Source organism: Solanum verrucosum, unplaced genomic scaffold (assembly GCF_900185275.1).
Source record: "Solanum verrucosum unplaced genomic scaffold, falcon-dt-bn FXZP01000165.1, whole genome shotgun sequence".
NCBI classification, from domain to species: domain Eukaryota; kingdom Viridiplantae; phylum Streptophyta; class Magnoliopsida; order Solanales; family Solanaceae; genus Solanum; species Solanum verrucosum.
The window spans coordinates 1,592,563-1,619,588 of record NW_026020340.1 but is presented as its reverse complement, the minus strand read 5'-3'; the positions used below and the strand labels follow the sequence as shown (position 1 = coordinate 1,619,588).

Sequence of the window (27,026 nt, the reverse complement as noted above, 5' to 3'; positions counted from 1 at the left end):
AGTCTTCACAACTCTTTGTCCAGCATTTTAAATCGTATTAAATCGGCTTAAACACTATCTTTGTTAAAAAATTAAAACACATAGCAGAAAAAAAACACATACCTTTGAAAATTTGACTAAAAAAATACTAATTCTCCTTCATCCATTGGCTATTTATCATTGTTGGAGCTTTGATTTGAATGTTTGAATATTGAATTAGTTTATTTATAAGCTGATTTTGTTTTTTTTTGGAAAAAATATAAATACACTTACCAATTTCATTCTATTTGTTTTTTGGGAAAAATATATACACACTATCAATTAGATTCTATTTATTTTTGGAAAAAACATAAATACATCACCAATGAGAGAAATTTTAATAATCTACTCAAATTAGTACTCTTTCTATCCCTAATTACTTGTCCATTTTTCTTTTTTTCAGTTGTCCCTAATTACTTGTCCATTTTGACAAATCAAGAGAGGACCAATTCTTTTTTTACCTATTATACCCTCAATTAATTACTTTGAAAAAGGTAAAACTTTTTGAAAATCTTAAGTTTTTAATTCTTTCACTTCATAATTAATAGAGGTAAAATGGTAAACTCAATATGTCAATCATTGTTTTCTTAATAGATGTATTGATTCAAAAGTGGACAAGTAATTATAGAAAGAGGGAGTATTATCCAACAAAAAAATAATCTAGACTTTTTCCTGAATATCTGCCTCACCTAATCTTAGTTACCAATTTTTGCATTTGGGCTCTCCTATTTTTGGGCTTTTTGGGCCATTTTGTTTTCAAAACAATTGCTCTTTTTTATTTAGTGAAAACTACGCGATTAAGCAACTTTATACTATTTAATTACTTAGTATAGTTATGATTTGCTATAATTATCACTCGCGATTAACATTAACCATTAATTACGTGGGCTGACTTCGAGGTGTATAATTAGCTCGGTGGGAAACTACTCTTGAAATTTGAGGTGATTTCGTGAAGAATTGAAGAAGTTTAAAATTTGTGAATTGTTAATGTTTTTTATGTGTTCTTAGTGTTCTTAAGGAAGAAAAAAGCAAAAAGAGTATATTTGATCCAAAAAATTCAATTCAAAAGTGTTAAAAACTGTTTGAGTGTAAAAAAATGATTTTGTAAAATCGGAGTTAAAAAAGGGCATGGATGAGCTTTTTCTTTAACAACAATGTCATAGATGAACCAAACTTTTAACAAATGTCATAAATGAACCTTTTCTAAAAGTTTGATGACATATTTAAGTCTTTTCCCAAAAAAATACCACAAACACACACGTTGATACCTCAATTTTATCCATTCTTTTACTTTTACTATAATAATAGAAGAAAAGAAAAGTAGAAAAGAGGGTAGAATATTAAAGTGACTTAAAATTTGTGACAACCTTTTTGTTATGAATAATGGAAGTTACTTGAGCTTATTATTTATTTCTAGAAGCAATGATTTTAATATGTCAATTTTTGGCATTAGATAAAAAAATTTAGGGTATAATGGTCTTTTAAACGATTTGAATCAATTTTCTTGACGAAGTTTGTTATCCGTATGCTGGAGTCCATAAGACGTGTACTACTGAACCCTCTTGACACTAGGTAGGTCTGTCATCCAAATTTGACTTTTAAAAATAAATAAATATATTGTGTGTATTCTCCGTGTGTGAGCTTTTTATTTTGGTTTTAATTTTTTTCTATGGGTTTATGAAAGAGTTAAACTGATTTTCTTATTTAGAATATAATAGTAGAAGTTATAAATTTTAAAAAATTAATTTGGGTATCAAATTATCGCATAATGTATTATTAAGTTGCAATGCCCATTCATATATTTGTTGGGTTAAAACGAGTCACGAAGATTCTTAAATTAATGTGAGATTTTATTTGTACACTCACGTTTAATTTTACATCTTATTGAACTAAAATTTAATTAATAAATGTTCTAATTCTAAATTTCATAACCATGATTCACAAGTCAGATCATCAAAATATTTATGAGTAAAATTTATCCGCACCTAATGTATACACCAATCCAGTACATGCATATCATGTGTTTGAATTTATTATTTATTTTACTGAACCTTACTTAATTAACATGTGTTTTACTTTATTAAATCACGTAACAATGTAAATTACATTGATTTGATGTATACATAAGTATGAATAACTTTTACCAATATTTACAATTACTGAAACCCAAAAGTTGTGTCAATTCCTTAAAGCTAGACAATCGAGGAATATATCATACTCTTTAAGAGGAAGCTGACTCATTTAAAAAAAAAAAAAAAAGAGACCTTGACTGAAAGTGGGGCCCACCTATTTATTGTTTTATTTAATCAATGTCGTAATAATAATTCCTCTATAAAAACCAGCGATCGAATTTCCATTGATTTGTATTATATATACTATCATAGAGATAGAAATATATCATGGAGTTCATCATTAACATCCACATTACAATTAACTTAGCTCTCAAATTTGCCTTCATTTCTACTATTGTAGCCCTAGCTCTATGGCGGTGCTTCCACATTATCATACGGCGTCACGGCGGGAACAACCATAACGTCGATGAAGATGAAGTTCCTTCGACACCGACAGCCATGCAACACTCATCAGAGGATGGATAACTAAGTAGGCCGTCAAAATTCACAGGTAATTAATCTTTGTAGACTAGCTTAAGCATTTAGAATGTCGGTTATGAGTTTATGTAAATTTAGAAATCAATATATGATAAGAAAAAAAGAGGGTCTTACATTACGTACATAATTGTTAATTCCACATCATTTTTCAATAACACGTAAGAAATTAAATATTCAAAAAATAAAATAAAAAATCAAATATACCACTATTGTAAATTCTCAAAATTTTCAAATAGTCATGTTCTTCGTATTTGCTCAAAAAGATGGAGAAGAAGAAAGTTGGGGGTGAGGGAGAGAGGGGAGAGATTTTGGTTTTCCACTTGGTGGCATTAGAGTTTTGACTAAATCCGAATTGCACATTGAAAAAGAAAAAGGTTTTTTGTTTTTTAAGAAAATTAATGTTTTTAATGTAAAATATTGTATTTACTCGCTTCTGAATGTGTTTAATCAAGCATTTTTCCAACTCAATAACATTATTGTCACATAGGTCCAGTCAATGATTAGAGGGGTTTAAATATTGTTGTTCTAATGAGTTTAAAAGTTCAGTTGACAAAGTGATGATCGTAGAAAGTTCAACTGACTAATAAAGCTGAATATAAGGCTATCTCAGATCATTCCGCCTTTAAATAATTAATATTTCACATCATAAAAAAAATGCTAATTACATTCTTTCAAATTTATCTCTATTTATGTATGTGACTTTTTATGTAAAGAGATATAACTATTTAATTAAGGATTTTTAACTTTCACTTTAAAAAAAGTTTGGTATAAATGGTGATGGAAGTATTATTCTACATGGACATGAAATGGTTGACGAGTATTTCTTAAATTCGTTCGATTGAACGTAAAGGAATTTACAAAGAGTTTGTGTAATTCCAAAAAAAAAAAACACGATGTGTAAAAGATTGTATGCATCTTGATTGTCCTATCGAGTTAAGTCAGAGTCACAAATTTGCTGACGAGTTTGAAAGAATTTCATAAAAATGATGTGTTCAATAATAATAGTTATTATTAGGCTTCGACATTGTTAGTTTTGAACGTGTTTTCTTAAAATAATTGTATTATAAAGACTTTTATTGCCTTTATTTGTAGCCCAAAAAAAATGCACATATTTATACATTTAATTTGTTTGCTGTATAATACTTCCTAATATGTAACTTAATTAATTATATATTGAAAAAATGTTAATTACCCCTATTAAATTGATTTTTTTTACACTAATTAATGTTTTAATTTGTGTCACAGGGCTAAGGAAGCATCTATGAAGCTACATATATGAGCAAAATGAGTGAAAGATATATGTAGTTCGTTTATTATATTAATTAATGTACCATGTGTATTTAATTTAATTAACGTAATATTTTTGGATGTTGTGTAATAAAAAATATTTGATGTTTGCAAATAAATAACTCATTATTGTTTTGAGAGTAGTGTGTACGATCTATTTTCCATTGGTATGTTTTCAGAATTATTAAAATTTTATGAAATTAATATTTTATTGATGATGTCATCTAATCTTTTCGAATTTTTTAGGTATAGGGACGACTTTATAGAGAACAATTATTTATTTTATTCTTGTTATTGACTTTTATAGGGTTTTTTTTTTAATTCTTCTTGTTGACTTGTTATTTAATTCTTCTTCTTCTTGTCATGCTAGTGTTGCTATACTGCTTAATTATGACTCACAAATGTTGTGTTTTGTTTTTTTTATCCGATGGTCTATTGGAAATAAAATTTAATTTTTATTTGATAAAGAAGGAGTAAGGTATGCGTATATTTTAACCTCATGAAACCGATCGTGTGGAACTATATAATATTGAGTGAGTTATTTTCTATGTATTTGGAAATATCGAATAAAGGTTACAAGTCTCGTGTTATATGCTAAAATCAATTATAAATCATATGTTGATCATTCCAAACTTATGATTTATCATTCATAAGTACTTTCGATTTGAACAGACCTTGTACAATCTTATCCTTAATATGTTTTTGTTATCTCTAAAATACTCCATTAGTTTTCTATTATATTTCTAGTATTCGTTTTCTTTCCCTTTATAATGTAAAAATACTTTTGAACTAAAGATTCAAAAAAAAATTCAAGTTAATTTTTTTTAACAATTTTGTATTGTTCTTTTTGTAATTTTTAAATAATATGTTTGGTTTTATAATTATGTATATAATTAGTACATTTTATGAATATTCAAAAGTTGTTTATTTTATTTTATTTTTACTTAAATGTTTTGTTAATTAGTATAATTAATAAATAGTTTATATGTTTGAGTTAATTAGTTTATAAATAAGTTAATTATTTTATTTCGTTAAGATTAAGAAGCTCGTTAATTAATCAATACTAATTAGTCTTATTTAATTACTAGCTGAATTTACTAAATTAATTCAATTTTTCTATGCTTTAAATTCCAAATGGCTATAATCTAAAATCATGTAGTCATTCCTAATTACAAATCTAACCACTCTCTACCCTATTTTAAAACCAATTTAGGCACAATTGTCACTCCTGTCCAAAATTAACAATGTCTAATAATATAGTTAGTACTAATTGAATTCATAATTTTTATGAAATTCTTCCAAACTTGTAAGATAATAATTTTTAAGAAATCAAACGTTTTGACTTTTGTATTACAAACTTTTTATAAATTCCTCTACGTTAGATCGGACGAAGAAAAACACGCACTGTGACGCTATTGCATGTCCTAGGAGACTGACTCTTCCAAAGAATAAAAGTGACTCTTTCCAAATTAATGCATTCAAACCACCTTGGAGGTAGGTAGTATTTGCATATAATTAATGCTTTTGAAAGGCATATAGTATCATATATGATATATGTTCTGTGACTTCCAAAGAATAAAAGTGACTTTTGGAAACGAACTTGTGGTTTAATTTGTGTCAGTAACATAATTTAATGCTTTTTAATTTAATTTAAACGAACTCGGTGATAAATAAAATGTGATTGATAAATTAATGCAAAATTAAAGGCATGTATTACAGTTAGGCCTATAAAACCTTGGTTGTGCTTGGACATAAACATCTAGAGTGATTTTTGACTATTTTCTATTTTTTCACTAAAATGTAGTACTAGAGTTAGAGATATCAACATACTCTTTGATTATATAAATTTGTAAGTTTGACGTATGTGCACTATTTTGAAAACGAACTTGTGTGGTTTGTATCAGTAACATAATTTAATGCTTTTTTAATTTAACTCATTTCATATATATTTTAAAACTTCTTGCTTAGGATTAATGTGCATACAAAATTCTTCAAACCTTCAATCTCACGTTTGATGTGTAAACAAATTAATTTACGTTAATTCATAAGGAAAAATGGTCAAAAAGCAACCGATAGAAATTTAAACGTTACATACGTGTAGATGAGAGAAATTAAATGACAAATTATAAGAAATCCATACTTGGGGACCCAATTTGACAAAAAAGATGCCCCAAACACTTTGAGGAAACATCATAAGAAAGCGGATGTACATCAAAATAAATTTTAAGTTGTTTAAATTTTAAGTATATATGTATATCAAAATCTGATATAATTTAGTAATTGATGAAATTGCCCAATTGCAAATACAAAATTATTTTTCAAATTATGAGCTTATGAAGAAATAGAGAAATCTATTTTAATACGAAGGATAAATAAAAAGAAACGAAGGGATCGGAGTACTAGTAGGTGTGTAGATATGCGATTTCATTTTGTTATTTGAAATCACGAGATGAAATTAATGTTTGGACATGTGATTATTTCAAAGTTCTCCAAAAAGCTTGATTATGAGATTTTATATCATGATTTCACATTTTTCAAGTATAAAAATCAATCCACAAATTTACATTTTGTAAAAAAAATAAAATATAATCCACTATATAATATCTATATATTTTTTTTGTGAGAATACCAAAAGAATGACAAAATATTCATGGGATATTGTTACTAATGATTTTGACCAACAAACGACTTATATTAAAGATTACTATACTACAATTCATGTTCAATTTTATTTCTCTATTTTTAATGAATTAATTTACCCTTTAAAAAACTTCCTAGGAATTTTACAAATAAATGTGAATACTTTTAAAAAGTGATTTTGTTAAAGATGGTAAAATTACGGCATAACAAATGTGTATTTTAATTAATGTTATATTTGGGTTTTATGTAATACAAATATTTGATGTTTACACTCATTCTTGTTTTGACCAGCAGTTCCTTTTCACACGGTACTGATCACACGACTTCGCTGGTTTCTCTCTCTTCTCTCTCTCTCTATACACTCTCTCGCCGGAGGGGTGTGGTTTGTATCAGTAACATAATTTAATGCTTTCTAATTTAATTTAAACGAACTCGGTGATGAATAAAATAGAAAGTAGGAAAAAAGGAAATATAAAATTGTCAAAGTAGGAAGTTGTCAAAGTGAATTAAATGTGATTGGGAAATTCCTTAGGTAAGCAGTGAGAAAGACCTTATAGCCTTAAACTCCTACTTGAGGTTTGTGTCAGTAACATAATTTAATTTAAACGAACTTAGGTGATGAATAAAATGTGATTGATAATAATGCAAAATTAAAGGCATTTATTACAGTTAGGCCTATAAAACCATGCATGGTTGTGCTTGGACTCTCACAACTAAACTTAATCATGGATTTGAACATAAACATGTACATTACAATTAACTTTGCCACTATTGTAACCATAGCTCTATGTCTATGCTGGCGTTTCCGCATTATCATACGCCGCCTCCGTGCCGATGAACATGAAGCTCCTCCAGCACCAGCACCGGCCATAAACATCTACATTACAATTAACTTCACTCTCAAATTTGCCATAGTTCTATTTCTATGCTGGTGTTTGCGCATTATCATACACCGCCTCCGTGCCGATGAACATGAAGCTCCTCCGGCACCGGCCATAAACTCATCCATCCACATCTCTCTTGATGCAGACGTCTTCAACTAACTAGGCCGTCAAAATTCACAGGTAGTTAATTAATGGCTTACAAGTGTTAATATTATTCGTTAAAGTTTACTGTGTTAATATCCACCACCGGTGTCGTCGGCCATAAACTCATCCATCCACGTCTCATTTGAGGATGTCTAACTTATATAAAATACATGTAATACAAATAATGGAGGAATCAAAGGTTAAGACGATTCCACAATATATTGAATTGAAAAACACTTAATTAATTAATTAATTGTATAGAAGAAAAAAAATTAATTACCCCTATGTAAATAGTAAATTCAATGTTTTTTGGCACTAATTAATTAATAATGTTTTAATTTGTGCAGAGGGATAAGGAATGAAGGATAAAATGAAGCATCTATCAGCAAAATGAATGTGTATTTTAATGAGGAACTTTCTCAAATAATCACTAATAAAATTAATTATGCTCCACGGCTATAGTTTGTATATTTATGGGATGTAGCTACAATTTAAGCTATCTCGTTTGTATAATTCACGGATTTGTATAAATTCACAGGTTTGTATAATTCGCGGGTATATTTGTATAGTTCAGTTACTTTTGTATAAACTCGAAATAACCAATTGATACAATTACAAACATAAGAAGTGTAAACAATTATACAAATTATATTATACAAAATCTGAATTATACAAACGTGCGAATTATACAAAACTAAAAAACTGAGCAGCGTAATTATAGTTAAAGTAGACCGCAAATTATAATTAAAGCAAACTATAGCTATGTTAAGTAATTAACTATTATATACTTACTTGTACACATAATTTTCCCTATTTTAATTGATGTAATATTTGGGTTTTATGTAATACAAATATTTGATTTTTGAGTACGATTGATTTTTCATTATGTATGTTAATAGATTATTAAACTTTATGAGTTTAATATATATGTATATTTTACAATATGTTATGTTATAACTTTTTTTTGAAATTTATCAAATGATCCAATCCTGTTTAATATATAAACTAGTATAAGAGTGTTTGTACTCCCAACGTTATAGGTTAGTTGTTTCAATTCATATAAACAAGATCAATAGGCAGAGAAAGTTCACTCAAATATATACATATTTTTGAAGCAAATACCTGGATAATTAATAATGCATGCCTCTTTACACTTAGAATCAAATTCATTATTAATAACAATTTGCTTAGTGAAACATAAATTATTTTAAAAGTGTCATTAATTGCACACCTAAAAAAGAGAGACTAATAAATGGCATATCTAAGGTTGTTAGGAAAGAACTAAAGAAAATGAGTGAAGATATATATACACTTTCTCTTTGTGGTATTCCAATCATCAATTTAAATACACTTTCTCTTTGTGGTATTTCAATCAACCTTAAATGTTCAGTCATGATAATTATTCCAATCAACCTTAAATGCTCAATTTAAATTGATTTTTTACACTAATTAATGTTTTAATTTGTGTCACAGGGCTAAGGAAGCATCTATGAAGCTACATACATGAGCAAAATGAGTGAAGATATATATAGTTCGTGTATTATATTAATTAATGTACCATGTGTATTTAATTTAATTAATGTAATATTTTTGGATTTTATGTAATAAAAAATATTTGATGTTTGCAAATAAACAACTCATTATTGTTTTTGAGTGTAGTGTGTACGATGTATTTTCCATATGTATGTTTTCAGAATTATTAATTTTTTTTTATTCGTGTTGTTGACTTCTTATTATTTTATTCTTTGTTATTGTTGTCATGCTAGCGTTGCTATACTGCTTAATTGTGACTCATAAATGTTGTGTTTTGCTTTTCTTAGTCGATGGTCTATTGAAAATAAAATTTAATTTTTATTTGATAAAGAAGGAATAAGGTATGCGTATATTTTAATCTCATGAAACTGATCGTGTGGGACTATATATACTGAGTGAGTTATTGTCTATGTATTTGGAAATATCGAATAAAGGTTACAAGTCCCGTGTTATATGCTAATATCAATTATAAATCATATGTTGATCATTCCAAACTTACGATTTATCATTTATAAGTACTTTCGATTTGAACAGACCTTGTGCAATTTTATCCTTAACATGTTTTTGTTATCTGTAAAATACTCCATTAGTTTTCTATTATATTTCTACTATTCGTTTTCTTTCCCTTTTTAATGTAAAAATACTTTTGAACTAAAGATTCAAAATATTTTCAAGTTATTTTTTTAACAATTTTGTATATTTTTAAATAATATGTATGTTTTTATAATTATACATATAATTAGTACATTTTCTGAATATACAAAACTTGTTTAATTTTTTTATATTTTTAGTTAAATGTTTTGTTAATTAGTATAATTAATCAATAGTTTATATGATCGAGTTAATTAGTTTATAAATAAGTTAATTAGTTTATTTCGTTAAGATTAAGAAGCTTGTTAATTAATACTAATTCATCTTATTTAATCACTAGCTGATTTTACTAAATTAATTCAATTTGGCTATGCTATAAATTCCATTAGGCTATAATCTAAATGCATGTAGTCATTCCTAATTGCAAATCTAACCACTCTCTACCTTATTTTAAGACCAATTTGGGCCCAATTCACTTTTCAGCAGTCCAACGACCCAATTCCAATCAGCCCAATTTTTTTCCAAATTTCCAGCCCATCTCCCAAACCCAATTCATTGTCGAGTCAGCCTTAGGTGTCTTCGAGGAAAGGAAGTGGAAGTACAAACGAAATGAAAGCTAATACACAGGTGGAAGGAACTGATATATGATAAATATTTAAATGAAAGTGACAAAAGAGGCCAACTAATATTCCCACTTTCAACGCGATAATTTCATTAGGATATTTGAAATCATCTACATTTTGATGCATATGAAGGATCTTATACTCACCACTACTTGAGTCATTACCCAAAACAAAATGAGAACAAATTTCGTCCCGTGGACATCCTAGGGCGGGAAGGAGGGGTTCCATAGCAAAACACATGACACGATTATTATCCAAACCTGTATAAATTTTTTAAAGTTATTCTTACGAAATTTTAAAAAAATAAAATAAATTATTAATGCATTTGATTAGAAGAAGAATTAATAAATTATACAATTTTTTTAATAAGATACTATATCAACTATTATTCTATTAATAAAAACATTCTTTTACTTTAAATACGTGTCTTATTCTATTAATAATGAACTCCTTTTACCTTGCATCCATGTCCCACTTGAAAAGCAGTCTCAACAATCCCGAGAGATTCTTGTCTGTCTTTTTGTGTACGCAATTTTTTAAGGTGTATTTTTATATATAAATATAAAATTTTATAAGTTGTGTTCGCAATTTTTTAAGGTGTCTTTTTGTGTACGCAATTTTTTAAGGTGTACCCAATTATTTGAACATTCTTTCAAAAAATAAAATTTTAGATCTGTAAAACTTGTTTTAAAAAAGAAAAAGAGAAGCTGTAAAATCATTAATCTTAAATATAAAATTATAATAATTAAATTAAAAGAAATATGTATTTCTAAAAATGAATTGACGGTGTAATTTTTTCGTCCACTAATGTTAGTGATACTTTGACAAAAAGATTTCCCCAATACTTTGAGGAAGAAAAGTACGAGTATATAACTCTATAAGGTCTTAAAAAAGAGAATATATTACCTAACAAAAAGGGAGTTGCCATACAACATTTTTAATTCACAAAGCTGGGCCCACATGCCACCTACTTTCGTGGCACGAACTAAGCATTTTGATAGTTTCTCCATTGTTTGTAGTAAAATATATACATATTTTTGACATTATAAAAATTTATACTAGAAAAAGTGGCCCGTGTTGACATTATAAAAATTTATATACAAAATATTACGATAAAGTTATGCATAATTTATTTTTATAAATTCTATATACTATTGATATTTTAATTAATTTTTTAAATCTCAATTACTTAAAAATATAATATAGTAGAGCAAGATATTTTTCAATCACGATAAATTTTCTCTGAAGCGTATGGAGTCTATCAACTTTTTCATTTTATTTATATGATATTATTTTTAATTTTTCTTAAAAGAATTTTTTTTTATTTTTAATGTAATATAATACTTTAAAAAAATACTATTTAATATTACATTTCAATCTGAATTAATAATATTATTTAATATATACATTTTCAACTATATACTCTAACTAAATATAAAGCACAAATTGACTTTCACTATCATAACGTTTTTTAATTAATGCATTTCATTTTTTATATCACGTACTCAGATCCGGATCTAGTAATGCTTTAATGCAAGAGATTTCAATCTTGGAGTATTTAGATTTAATTTTGGATAATAACGATTGGTTGATCATTATCAAGTCCAGATCACTATATGCATTTGTGGGGTGGTCTACTTGAAAACTACTAGTTAGAAATATATAGCGACGTACTCTTTGATTATTTTATATCATTATAACCACCCAATCTAGACATTGTTCTTCACAACAACGTATTCTTTGTGTAAATTGCATAGCTTACTTGGTGATTAATAAAAGGAATGTGACAGCTATTCATCCTCCGTTTGTATTTGGCATAAAAAATATTATTTCCTCCGTTTAAAAAATAATGGCCTACTTTGACACAAAGAAAGAACATACTATTTATAGGTGATGAATTCTTCCTTGCAATGAATAGGAAGATAGTGGGTAGTAAATTTGCCAAATGAATGGCTCAAATGTAGTTACAAGACATAAACATAAAATAATGGGTGAAATGAAGAGTTGATGGTTACATAAGTTACTAGACACTAATGACCACTTTCCTCCACAATTGATGAGAGTAAAGAGACACAAATATAATGTCCACCAATAGACATAATATGATATATAATGTGACATATAATATATTTTATTTAATATTAAAATACCACACAAACAATATATAGTTGAATGAGTTCATTTGATAGGGCCTAGTGATTAATGAATTGAGTTGAGTTAATCATCATGAGTTCTTCTCTTAGGTTCAATTCCTTGGAGAGGTGAAATATATACTACGTATATAATTTAAGGTGAAGTTACCAATTAGTTTCTAAGTTTGATTTATTCAACGGACAATTATGGGTATCTACTTATAAAACCATGGTGGTGCTTGGACACTAACCTAATTAAGCTTTATCATGGATTTCATCATAAACATCCACATTACAATTAACTTGTCCATACTTTGCTTGACTTTTCAAAATATATGGCAACAATGTTACCTGTGAAATGCATATGGTCCGACTTCTTCTTTATGATTGACTAAAATACAAATAAAAAAATATATCAATGCGACATAAATTGAGACATGAGAAGTAACACATACTCCATCTGTCTCAATTTATGTGACACATTTCAGATTTTGAAATTTAAACAAGTCTATTTTTTACTGTAAATTTTTCATATATTTTTTAAATATTTTGAATTATCAATTATTGTGACTTATAATACTTTTTATATAGTTTACAAATATATAAATTTCAAATTTAAAAAATTTGAAGATTCCATGAGCAAATTCTCGTCAAACTTAAACTGTTTGACTCTCGAAAAACGAAATATGTCACATAAATTGGGACAAAGAGAGTATTATTTAAAATTACATTAAAAAGGTATTATACATTACAATAATTAACAATTTAATATATTTACAAGACATATAAAAATGGTTAATTGTGATGAAGCAACATACTTTTAAAATCATTTAATGTACTACTATATTAATAATATTTATCAGATATTTATTTTATATTTAATGGGATGATTTAAAATGTTTAGAAGGGAATAAGTACAGTACACCTCTCCGTCAACATGTGTGCTTCCCCGGAAATAGTATTTATTTAATGAGTGTTTTAGTGATTTAATTATTTTACTCTTATTACTTTATTTATCTATTTTAACAAATCAATATAAATTTATTATTTTTGTTCAATACTACTTTTACCCTTAAATAGCGCTATAAAATAATAGTAATCAAAAATAAAATTTTAAAACATAATTAATAATTTTAATTTAATAAAATTAATTTGTCTCATAAAAAATATATAATTGTCAATACCCAAAACAAGTCATGAATGGCACCCACAGGGGCTAGCTAGTGATCATTAATGAATTGAGTTAGAGTTGCTATCATGAGGTCTTCTCTTAGGTTCATTTATTCAACGGACTTGGGTATCTACTTATAAAACCATGGTGGTGCTTGGACACTAACCTAATTAAGCTTTATCATGGATTTCATCATAAACATCCACATTACAATTAAGTTAGCTCTCAAATTTGCCTTCGTTTCTTCCATTGTAACCATAGCTCTATCACTATGGTGGTGTTTGCACACTATCATACACCGTCGTCGTCGTCAGAACAACCATAATGCCAATGAACATGAAGCTCCTCCGCCACGAGCACATGCACCAGTATCAACACCAACACCAGCACCAGCACCAACACCGGCACATGCACCAGCATCAACACCAGCACCGACACATGCACCATCACCGGCTATAATAAACTCATCCATCCACGTCTCTCTTAATAATGTTGAAGGCGTTTTTAACTAACTAGGCCGTCAAAATTCACAGGTAATTAATGGCTCACGAGTGTTAATAATTATTCGTTGATAATTATGTGTTAATATCTCAAAAAGTTAATAGATACCCCAAAATTCAATGTTTGCTTCTACCGCGGGCTACAATCACAATTATCTTTAATTTATGGAGTGCATATTTATATATATGGTAGGGGTGGGCATAAATACCGAAAAACTAAAAAATCGAACCGAACCGAAAAAATTCGGTTCTTTGGTGTCGGTTCTTCGGTGTTTCGATTCGGTGTCGGTTTTTTTTCCGGAACTTCGGTTCTTCGGTTCGGAGTTCGGTGTAAGGGTCCCGAAACTACGGTGCACCGAAGAACCGAAGTTTTATTAAATAAATTTAAAAGTATTTATTATATTACTTAATTTTTAACTTTACTTGGCCCATTTCAATTTTTATATTTAGATCCTAAACTTAAATAGCAAAAATCTTAATAACAAAATAGTAAACTCTAAAGACCTAAAGTCTAAACTAAACAAAACTCAATTTAATTCAAGTTTGAGCAGCAACTTGGTGTTTCTACTTTTTACTTTTTTTATCATTTTATGTTGTTACTTTGAAGTGAGAACAACAAATTGATGTTCTTACCTTTTATTGTTAGACGGTTAGTTGTTACTTTGAAGTTTGAAGTGTGAAGTGAATAACGATTGTTACGTTATCATATTCTCTCTTTATTTTTTTTTGTTGACACCGAAAAACCGATTTTAAAACACCGAACTAAACCGAACCGATCTAGTTTGGTTTGAAATATGGTGCACACTTTTCTAAAACCGAATACCGAAGAACCGAACCGAAATTTGATTAAATCGAACCGAAGAATCGAACGCCCACCCCTAATATATGGTGTAAAAAGTTATTTAAATTTGATTGAGTGATTTAATTAATATAATATTTAAGTTGAATATTTTGTTGATATAAAATAAAGTTTAATAATTATATTTCTCAAAGTTAACTGACCTTTTAAGATAGTAAAAAATAAGAAGAGAGAAATATCTCCAACAAGCTATTCTTTAAGACACGATGGTAAAAATATCACATCATCAATAGAAATTTAAGTTAGCATGCATCAAGATTAACTTAGGTTAAGACGATTCCACAATATATTGAATTAAAAAAACTTAATTAATTAATTGTATAGAAGATACCCCTATGTAAATAGTAAATTGAATGTTTTTTGGCACTAATTAATAGTGTTTTAATTTGTGCAGAGGGATAAGGAATGAAGGATAAAGGAAGCATCTATGAAGCAACGTGTATCAAGAAAAATGAATGTGTAATTTAATTAATGTAATATTTGGGTTTTATGTAATACAAATATTTGATGTTTGCACTCAATCTTGTTTTGAGTACGATAGATTTTTCATTATGTATGTTAATAGATTATTAAACTTTATGAGTTAAATATGTATTTTACAATATGTCATGTGATTTTTTATTTTTTAAAAAATTTATCAGGTATAGGGGGTGAATGATTTACTCCCAATTAATATATAAATTAGTATAAACAACGTTGTAGGTTAGTTGTTTCAATTCATATAAAAAGAATGGAAAACATCATTTATACTATAAATTGAAATTTTGATATCTCGATTACCAATAAATAAGATACATTAATTACACACCTAAAAGAGAGACTAAATAGCATATCTAAGGTCGTAAGGAAAGAACTAAAGAAATGGTCGTAATCACGGCTCTTCAAATATAGAGAATTTTGCATGTGTATATTACGTACCTAAAAGGAAATATAGAAAAATTAGACAAATATTTAGTTATAGCATATAGAAAGTTTCAAACTGCTGAGCCAAATCCTATATACTCTATATATTGAAGTCAAACACGCCAAATAGCCCCAAATATTACTATATATTAGAAGAGTCTAGGATTTACTACCATTGTTCCAATTAAATCATTACAAATGTCCAATACTTACTATATAAAATATATAAGTGGGCCCCACCTCGTTCCACTTAAATAATATTTTTCAACCTTATCATGGTAAAAGTTGAATTTATTATCCTTTTTATTTAATTTTATATGATATTATTTTTTCTATAAAATCATTATATATGTTTTAATAATTTAAATTTCAAAAACATTATAATTTAACTTTAAAGATTTTATTTTATCAAAATCTTGTACATTGAAATATATAGTTATGAATTTAAAATATTTTTAAAATCATATAAAAATTTCAATAACTTCTCAAATTCCATAATATAACACTTAAATACTACATATTATATATTAATTACTATACTATAAATGACTTAAATACTCCATATTATCTATTACAATAATTAACAATTATTTGACACTTTAAATTCTATCAATGCCATATAAATTAGGATAAAAAACCTAACATATAATATTTAAATATATTTAAAAATAATATAAGTAATACTATACAATCAGTAAATGATAATATCCTAACTGGATTAGTATTATTTTTTAATGAACAAATTCAACACTAAAATAAAACAAAAATTAAAGCATACGTCAAAGACATAGTATGTCGTCACAATGAACTAACAAATAAAAAAAAATTCACATACAATGAGTTATTCTTATAATAGTTGTCAATATACTAGATTAAAAATATTTCCTCAAATATTAGAATAAATAATTTCAACATTCTAAAGATCTTCATTGTTTGCGATATGTAAGATTTAAATAATATATTTCAACATTATAATATAAAAATTAAATACACATAAAATTCGAGCAACATCATATAATATTAGAATCAAGTATTATATAATCATGAAAATTAAATTATACAATAAAAATTAAATGGTACCTCTTGCGAAAATTTAATTCACGAAAAAGAAGCAATCCTAATAAGGAACCACGAACTCGGAACCACGAAAGTGAATCTCGACCTGAGAAAATGATCAAAATGGTCCTTAATGTATGGCTTTGATTCCACTTGGTCCTTAATGTATGGACTTGATGAAAATGGTCCTTTATGTATCATAAATTGTGATCAATTTGGTCCTTAACCCTAAAATTAATATTTTATTTTATTTTGCCGTCAAAATACACGAGATATGTAAAAGATGCGATCGTTCAAGACTTTCCTTCCCTGTTTCCAAAAATTCCAAAATGGCACATCAATTTTTTTTTAACCAAAAGGGCAAAATCGCTCCTGACGGAGCGATTTTCTTCTGAAAAAATTGACGTTGTTACTCCTTTAAAAAACATAAAAATCACTGCCAGTCCAAAAATAAATTTCTTTTTTCTTTAAAATCGCTGCTGTGAATTTTTTTTAACAATGCTGCCCCAGCAGCGTTTAAAAAATAGAAATAGCTGCTATAGCAGCCATTTTCTTAAAAAAGTTTAAATTTTTTTTTATTAAAAATTTCCGAGGTGAGGACTGCTTAAAAAATAATGGGAAATTGCTCCACGTATAGCGATTTTAGTTTTTTTTTTTTAAATAATCGCTGCCATTAAAATTTTAGGGTTAAGGACCAAATTGATCACAATTTATGATACATAAAGGACCATTTCCATCAAATCCATACATTAAGGACCAAATGGAATCAAAGCCCATACATTAAGGACCATTTTGATCATTTTCTCCCTCGACCTCAACTTCAACTTTTGTTTGTGAATGAGAAAAAATAAAATATGAGTTGTTTGTTTTTTTCTCTTTCTTCGTGTGTGTGTTGTGTGTTTTTTGAGAGAGAAAAAGGTTTTGCTGTGTTGTGTTTTTGGTGGGTCTCTTTCTGCTTTTTCCGTGTCTGTGTTGTGTTTAGGAGTAACGTATATAATGTGTAAGTGTAGAAAATGGGGAGGAAAGAGGGGTTGTGAGGTCAAATGGGTTAAGCTAACCTAACCTAACGTACAAGGCATTTCTTTCTTCCCCAAATCCCACAAAATCCGCCGTGATTAGTTGACCTTTCATCCAATCCCTCTCTTTTTTTTTCTAAATAAAAAGAACCATTTTGAACCGAATCTCCTTTGAATTATTTCGCCCTCCCTCTCAAACGCTACAAGAGAAATGGTTTTGGTAATCTTCTTTGTTTCTGTCATTTAGAATCTTGTTTGTTTGGGTGCTTGCTGTTGTTCTGTACATTATTTTCTTATGTTTTTTGCTTTAGCTCTTTTTCTTTTGAATTTATCAATATGCTGTTTATGTTTCGATCATCCAATAGTCTATATATGTTAGTCCTTTGGCTATCCACGGAAGAAATGGCTTCTAATTTGGGATTAACACAATGTTAATTTCCATGTTAAAAGTTTTTTGCTTATGAGGTTTCACATGCTTGCTAAATGGTACTCCTTCCTTCTATCCCTAATTACTTGTTCATATTTCTTTTTTTTAGTTGCTTGTTCATTTTGACAAATCAAAAAAGAAAAAAAAAAGTCCTACTATATTCTTAATTAATTACATTGAAAAATGTAAATTTTTTTGAAAATCTTAAAAAAAAAATTCTCTTTTTTAAAAGGGAAAATTACATGAGTTGACAAACATTACTATATTATTAGTTAAAGAGGGTATAGTTTAATTTAATTACTTTGAGTGGTTACAATTTCAATTTTTTTGCCATTAATTATGGGACCCACATTTCATTGTATATCCAACTAAGAAAATCTTTATCTGCCTTTGTATATAATTTTATACAACTAAATTTCATCTCTCCTAATCACATTCTTCTTTTCTCTCCTAAAAACACTCTTACAGTTTCATTTTGAAATATGAAATTCCTCATAAACAATTTTTCAATCTTATAGGTAACTACATAAATCTTTTCCCAATCTTTTTGTTTTTTTGTTTGTATACTATTTGAGCTTTCATCTGGACGATGCGATTTTACCGGAACTGCTATTTCGACTGTTGTCGCCGTTGTTTCTACTTTTGTCACTGTTGTTGTTGTTCTTGTTCATAAATTCTTCCGAAAAAGAATTTTGTCGTTAGGGTTTATTACTCATGCGTGAAGATGCTGAGTGAACCTAATCGGCCTCTTATCGTCGATGATTCAATTGCTTTTCAAATTGATTCTAGGATTAAGGACCAATGTACCCGATTTGTATATTTAAGGACTAAAAGTTTTTATCAGAATTGGTAAATTTGTGTATATTTTCTTGTTATATACATAATTATGTTGAATCGCATTTATATATTTGTATATGTGGATCACATATTCATTATACGTATATACATATATAATTGTATATATAAATCATATGTGTTCATTATATGTATATGCATATTCATCTTCATATACATATACAATTTATATTATATACAAATTCAGCCATCTATATACATATTCAAATATTATCCTATACATATATAATTCTAATATACATATGGAACATATACGTTCTATGATAAATTCATGGTATAAAACATATGATATTTCATATGTAAACATATGATTTTTTCCCTTTTAATGGAGCTTCTTTAATATGATGAATCTTATTATTATGGTGTTATTATTGTAGTAGATGTCATTTTAGGCAAAAAAAAAAATCTGTTAGCATGAATAATGGGATTCATTATTATTTCTGTTACTTTATTTAGCGCTCATATATTTATTAATTAAAAGTGGATGATTTGTATACTTTTTTAACAAATAAATTAGGATATGACAATTGTATATTATTATTTTTGGGGAAAATTACGCGGTTAAGCAAATTTATACTACTTAATTACTCATCATAGCTATAGATTGCTATAATTATCACTCGCGACTAACATTATACAATAATTACGTGGGCTGACTTCGAATTTGTATAATTAGTCACGTTTGTATATGTATAATTCGCCAGAATATACAAATACATATGTATAATATACAATTATCTAACCGATATACATATACAATTCATGTCTCTCCCACTCTCTGCCCTCTCTCCTCCCTCTTCCAATCTCGCTTGCCATATATACAGATGCATAAGTATAATATACAATTATCTAACCAATATACATATACAATTCATCTCTCTCCCACTCTCTGCCCTCTCTCCTCCCTCTTCCAATCTCGCTTGCCATATATACAGATGCATAAGTATAATATACAATTATCTAACCAATATACATATACAATTCATCTCTCTCCCACTCTTTTCCCCCTCTCTCTTCCCTATAACATGTAGCTACGAATTGTAATTATCAAACAATAGCTATGGAGAGTAATTAAACTTTTTTGAGTGGCTATATGTGAAAATTCCTCTTATTTCTATTACCATATTTAGCGCTCATATATTCACAATCTATACAATTACTTTGTATATTGCAAACAGATTTAAGTAAATAATGCTCTATAGCTATAGTTTATCTAATTACGCTCCATAACTATAGTTAGTTTGCTATGTAAATTTTTATTTGTATATCCTAATTTATTTGTTAAAAAAGGATACAAATCATCCACTTTTAATTAATAAATATATAAGCGCTAAGTATACTTTATATCTTTCACTTCCTTTGCTGATGTGCGCTGCTTCCACAGATGGTTAATTTCCTTAACCCATGGACACAAATTAAAATATTAATTGGAAAAATTACAAAAATATACACGTTAAGACTTTAATTAACTTAAAATCAATATATTTATATAGAATTACATAAAGAGTTTTTAAATTACATAGATAACAAAATAATTATTAATTTTTATTTTAATGTATTTTTTTCCCGATTTTCTCTTTCTATTCGGTTTTATCTTTTTATGGTTTTTAATTATGTGCCTTTTCATGTGGAGCATACTTAGGGTATTTAATAATTTTCAATTTTATCTCTCCTAAATAGTCCCGATTATATACGTTTTCATGTACATGATATATTTACTTTCCATGAGTTAATGACTATTTTGTTGGGATCAATTTATTTGCTTCCTTTTTTATAAAACCTTTTATGTTTTCAATAAAGTTGGTGTTATACGCATCTACAGAAAGAGAAAGTCAAATACTCCGGGAAGACTGACAGAGCAACCACAACTACAAGGGGATTAGGGTTTCAGATCTCAGCAAAAAACTTGCCGGAAAAATGGCTTTGAGAAACTTGTACAAGGAGATGAAGGGATTGAAGCTGAAGGAGGTGCCGGCGCACCTAAAGCCGATGCTCTCAATCGGTTACGCGAAGAATGCTATCAGGAAGGGTTTGGATAACTACCATGCTAAGTACATCGAAACCAGCTCCGTTGATCCTCTTCTCCATGTATGCTTCGGAGGCATGATATTCTCCTACCTCGTCGCCCTTCCAGAAGAGCGACGTCACCTCGAGCACAAACAGCACGGCGGCGGACATTGATTGTCGCTCAGATTTTCTAAGATTGATGAATACAGCGAAGGACAAAACATCTGTCTCTGTTGGTTGCTTTTACCCTCTTTTCAGTAATTGGTGTACCCAGTGAGGCTCATTTGTGCAATACTTGGCTTATTTATTTGGTTTAATAAAATGTAGTCAAATACTTCTTTTTCTTCGCCTGTGGGCGGTATAACATGTGCCTTACCAAACAGAGGCTGAATTTGCTTCTTTTTTTAAAAAAAAGTTGGTGTTCTTACCTAGGTGATTCATTGTTTCCAAGTAAAAACCATTCATCTTCTACTTTTCAGATTTCAATCTCCATCTTTCTTTGTATTACATTTCAAGAATAAAATTGTAACCTTCCACTTTTTTCAAGTCCTTATTTTTTACAACCAAAATCACCATAGTTCTTTTCCGATCAGAATTATATTCCTCCATCGATGGATAAGACTCCACGCAAGAGCCCTCGACTTAATAAACAAGTAATGGGTGTTGATAGTACGCCCATAATGTATTTCTTTATGGATTTTATTCCCTTGTTTTACGTTTGGATGGTATTTTAGTTGCGTTTTGGATATGTTTCGATGATTTTGTGAGTTTTCATGTGATTTTTTTATTTTCAGTTTTTCGGCACTTTTTTGCTTTTGGTTTCTCGAAATCGGTGTGTTAGTGAGGGAAGTTGATACTTTCTTGTATTTTGCCTTTTCGTTAAGTTTATTGTGTTCTTTTTCCCTTATCTGTTTGGTTGCGGGGAAAAGTAAGATATGGTTCTATTTTTTTAATTTCAGATTGTGGAATTATATGTGTGACCTTAGAATTGATCTTTATTGTATTTACAGAAATTCCACTTTCAGTGATTAAGATTGAAAATTCACTTATTTTAAGTGCTAGTTTTCTTGTGGGGCTTCATTGACAGCCAATATATACTTAAACGTTTCTACAAATTTTTGTGCTTACTCCACCAAAAGTAAACCAATTGTGTATATCAATTCAAATAAAACTATTAAATTTTCGTATTCAATCTTTCAGGTGTGTAGGCAATATCAAAATATCAGCCATTATATACACCACAATTTGTGATTATTTCACCAAAATTATACGTGTTAGCAATTATAATAAGATAATCATTATTGGTGGTTAAAACTTTTGGTATTTCTCAAACATTATACCAAAATTTTCAAATTAACATTGTGTATTATTTTTTGTTACATCCTGTTGTTTATTTTCAAGATTCTAGGTTGGTAGTTAATACCAGAATTTTAGCCAAACATTACAATACCAGAGACAGGTTAATTGCATCAATAATAATATGAATACACTTATCAAGAATAAACAAAAGTTGGATAAAACTACATTTATCATTCATAAAAAATTCCAGAAGTTTTACATAACACCAACAAAAAAAGTTCAAATTAATACATCATTATTCTTTCTAATTCGCAAACTTTGGGCACGTCTTTTTGTTATACCCTGATGTACCACATTTACTACAAGGAATTTTACTCCTCTTGTATTCCTTCGTTGAATCCCTTCTTTCGGTCGTTACCTGGTGGCCAGCAGGTAGTACCAACAGGTAATCGACATGTTCACCATCAGTAGTACCAAGAAAACCAATTCAAAATTACACCAAGAAAATCAGTAATACAATAAACACGCAATCAACATTTTCACCAAATTAATTACCAAAACATATATTATCACTAAATATATTTGTATTTCGATTGTCAAAACCCTAAAAAAAACGAATTAATTAAAAAATATATGAACACGAATTTGGTGAATAACAAAAACATATATTACACCATTAATTAAATAAGTAAACGACTCATAATAGCTAAAACACAATTTTAAATATGGTGTTTACTTACACCATATACACCATACTTATGTACCTACAATTAATTTACATGTTCATCAGCAATAGTACCAAGAAAACCAATTCCGAATGACACCAAGAATTTTAGTAATACAAATATATTTGTACTCCGATTGTCAAAATCATTAAAAAAAAACCAAAGAATTAATAAAAAAATATATGAACATGGATTTGGTGAATAACAACAACAACATATATTACACCATTAATAAAATAAATAAACGACTCATAATAGCTAAAACACAATTTTAAATCTGTTGTTTACACCATATACACCATAGTTATGTACCAACAGGTAATCAACATGTTTACCATCATTAGTACCAAGAAAACCAATATCGAATGACACAAAGAAAATCAGTAGTACAACTAACATGCAGTCCAACATTTGATAATTAAAAAATGTTCACTTTCACCAAAACAATTATCAAAACATATATTATCACTAAATATATTTGTATTCCGATTATCATAACCCTAAAAAAATCAAAGAATTAATTAAAAAAATATGAACATGAAACTAGTTTATAACATAAACAACATATATATATATATTACACCATTAATTAAATGAATAAACGACTCATAGTATTCACAATGAACCATCAAATTTTCAATATATTTGCAACGTTATTTTGTTCATTGTAATACAAAATCAAATATCAATCATAGTACTCACAACGTAACCATCAACTTTTCAATTACAAAAAATAATTTAAAAAGTAATACCAATCAAATATTGAATTATCACTAATACCCGATGCGTCCCAACGTCCTTTATGGTGAATTAGGATTGAATAATTATTGGTATCCATGATTGAAATGGACCAGAAATGAACAGAAAGAGAGTTCTATTTTTGTTAAGAGACCTTTTGGTGATAGGAGAGAATATTTATAACCAATTTGAGCAAATCATGGAAGGTAAAAGATTTGAGAAATATTGGGAAATCGTGGGCCATTAATCAACCGTTTTTTTTTTTTACTTTTTTACCTTTTTTTAATAGTAAAACACAACTTTGAAAAAAAATATTGTTATATAGGCGAAAAAAAAAATATTGCTATATAGTGGTAATTAAGGTACTTAACTTGTATAGTTAAGTTTTTTACCCATATTAATTAGTGTTTGAAGTTGACCAAAAACTCAACTTAAAAAATGTTCACTTTCACCATGAATAATGGGATTCATTATTATTTATGTTATCATATTTAGCGCTCATATATTCATGGATTAAAAGTGGATGATTTGTATACTTTTTTAACAAATAAATTAGGATATGACAATTGTATATTATTATTTCTGGGGAAAATTACGTGGATAAGCAAACTTATACTACTTAATTACTTTCTGCCCTCTCTCGCTCGCCTCTCTCCTCCCTCTACAATTCTCTGCCCTCTCTCGCTCGCCTCTCTCCTCCCTCTCCCACTCTCTGCCCTCTCTCGCTCGCCTCTCTCCTCCCTCTCCCAATCTCGCTAGTCTCTCTCCTCCTTCTCCCAATCTTGCATGCCATATATTCAAATACATATGTATAATATACAATTATGTAACCGATATACATATATAATTCACCTCTCTCCCACTCTTTTCCCTCTCTCGCTCGCCTTTCTTCTCTCTCTCTCCCAGTCTCGCTTGCCTCTCTCTTCTCTATAACATGTAGCTATGAATTGTAATTATCAAACTATAGCTATGGAGAGTAATTAGGCTATTTTTGAGTGGCTATATGTGAAAGTTCCTCATCTATACAATTACTTTGTATATGGCAAACAGATTTAAGCAAATAATGTTCTATAGCTATAGTTTATCTAATTATGCTCCATAACTATAGTTAGTTTGCTACGTAAATTTTTATTTGTATATCCTAATTTATTTGTTAAAAAAGTATACAAATCATCCACTTTTAATTAATGAATATATAAGCGCTAAGTATACTTTACATCTTTCACTTCCTTTGCTGATGTGCGCTGCTTCCACAGATGGTTAATTTCCTTAACCCATCTACACAAATTAAAACATTAATTAGTGTCCTGTAATTAACAAAATTTTAAAAAAATTATAAGTGAAGTATAAGTCATGTGTAGTTGATAATTGGCATATGATTTATTACATAAAATTTCAGGAATATTTGACCCCTAGTCTTGCAACATAAATGAAATATATTCCGATCGATTTAAGTTTGAAGGTGTCATGGGTCAAGTTCAATGCAGGGGCGGATTTAGGAGGTCTTATGGGTCATGGTATCACGTGACACTACTTCTTTGAAAAAATTTACTAAATGTATAGATATGATTAAAAGGAAAAACAGATAAAACGGATATATTCACGGATGGGACACCCCTTAAACAAAATTTATGTGTAGCTCAATTGGTTAGACTTGAGAATTCTGTAGCTTGTGTTTCTCTGAGTTGCTTAAAATAAATGTATACAATCATATTAAATGTTTATTCGTGAAAAATAGTTTGAAAAAAATGAATGCAATTATAAGAAAGTGGCGAGGTCAAAATAACCTTGATCTCGTCATGGCAGCTTTATGATTATTAAATTTGAATAAAAATTCAAAAAAAAAAATAATTCAGGAAAAACGTTTCCAAGGCAGCGAATTTTAATTTTATTTTTTTTAAGTAAAACGCTTTAAAAAAAGATAAAAATTTTAAGTTGCTAACTTAATAGATTGATATTCATGATAATATAAATCATCTCGATCTTAACTGTTAAGCCTTAATCCTTAATCCTTAATCTTTGTAATATACAATAAAATCTGCCCAACGCTTTGGTTTTATAGAAGTCCAATTACTAGTTTTATGAGTTTTACTACTTAGAAGCTTTTCATTGTAAAAAGGTGGGCCCAACACGTATTGCGGTGGTAATTTGGTGTCTCTGTGTTTTAGTAGAATAACTCTACTAGAGAATTTATGTGGGATGTTAAGTTGAGTTTTTGGTCAACTTCAAACGATCATAACTCTTAATTTGGGATGAGTTAGGTGTGTTTCCAGATATCGTAGGAAAGATCTTGGAATAATCTTTCTAACGCCGTCGAGTTTGCGCGATTCCGAATTCGTATGAGTGAGACATGTCCATTTGAAGTTGGATTGTTCAAATAAGGAAAGTCTAATCTGAATTTTAGAAGGACATTATGGTCTTTTCCATATCCCATGACTTAATTTCATTTGTTGGTAATTAATTGGGATCTAAACGGATAGGATTCAGATTATTATGACCAAAAAAAAAAAAAAAGGAATTCTATCTTCTTTTTTTTCAAAAATCAATAATGAATGGAATGGACTTAACATGTCCCACTTGGAAAGCAGCCTCAACAATCCCGAGAGATTCTGTCTTTTTTACTACATGAAATGAAACGGTTATTTGTGTACGCAATTTTTTAAGGTGTATTTTTATATATAAATTTAAAATTTTATAAGTTGTGGAAATTATTAAAATTATCTAACACTCTGTTTGGATCATTGTTTCTTAATTTACTGTATTGTATTATACTAAATGGTAGATACAATGTTTGGCTAGACTGTATTGTTTGTTGTTGTTTAGTAACATTTTTATTGTTTGATTTGATTGTATCATACTTAATTATAATTTATAAATTTACTAAAATATCTTTAATTATTCTAGGGTATGAGGTTTGACTAGAATTAAATAATCCAGGGTAAATGGTAAAATAGTATTATGAAATATTATGTAGGATATAATTGGAAAAAGAAATATTTTGAGGGTATA

The 27,026-nt window shown here is 28.4% G+C and overlaps 1 protein-coding gene across 1 annotated transcript; it reads left to right on the top strand.

Annotated features, from left to right (window-relative positions):
• The first annotated feature begins 21,072 nt into the window (after nt 1–21,072).
• On the top strand, nt 21,073–21,591 carry LOC125837114 (uncharacterized). The gene has a single exon (XM_049516258.1). The coding sequence runs from the start codon at nt 21,166–21,168 to the stop codon at nt 21,427–21,429; it is 264 nt and encodes an 87-aa protein (XP_049372215.1). The 5' UTR covers nt 21,073–21,165; the 3' UTR covers nt 21,430–21,591.
• Nucleotides 21,592–27,026: the final 5,435 nt, after the last annotated feature.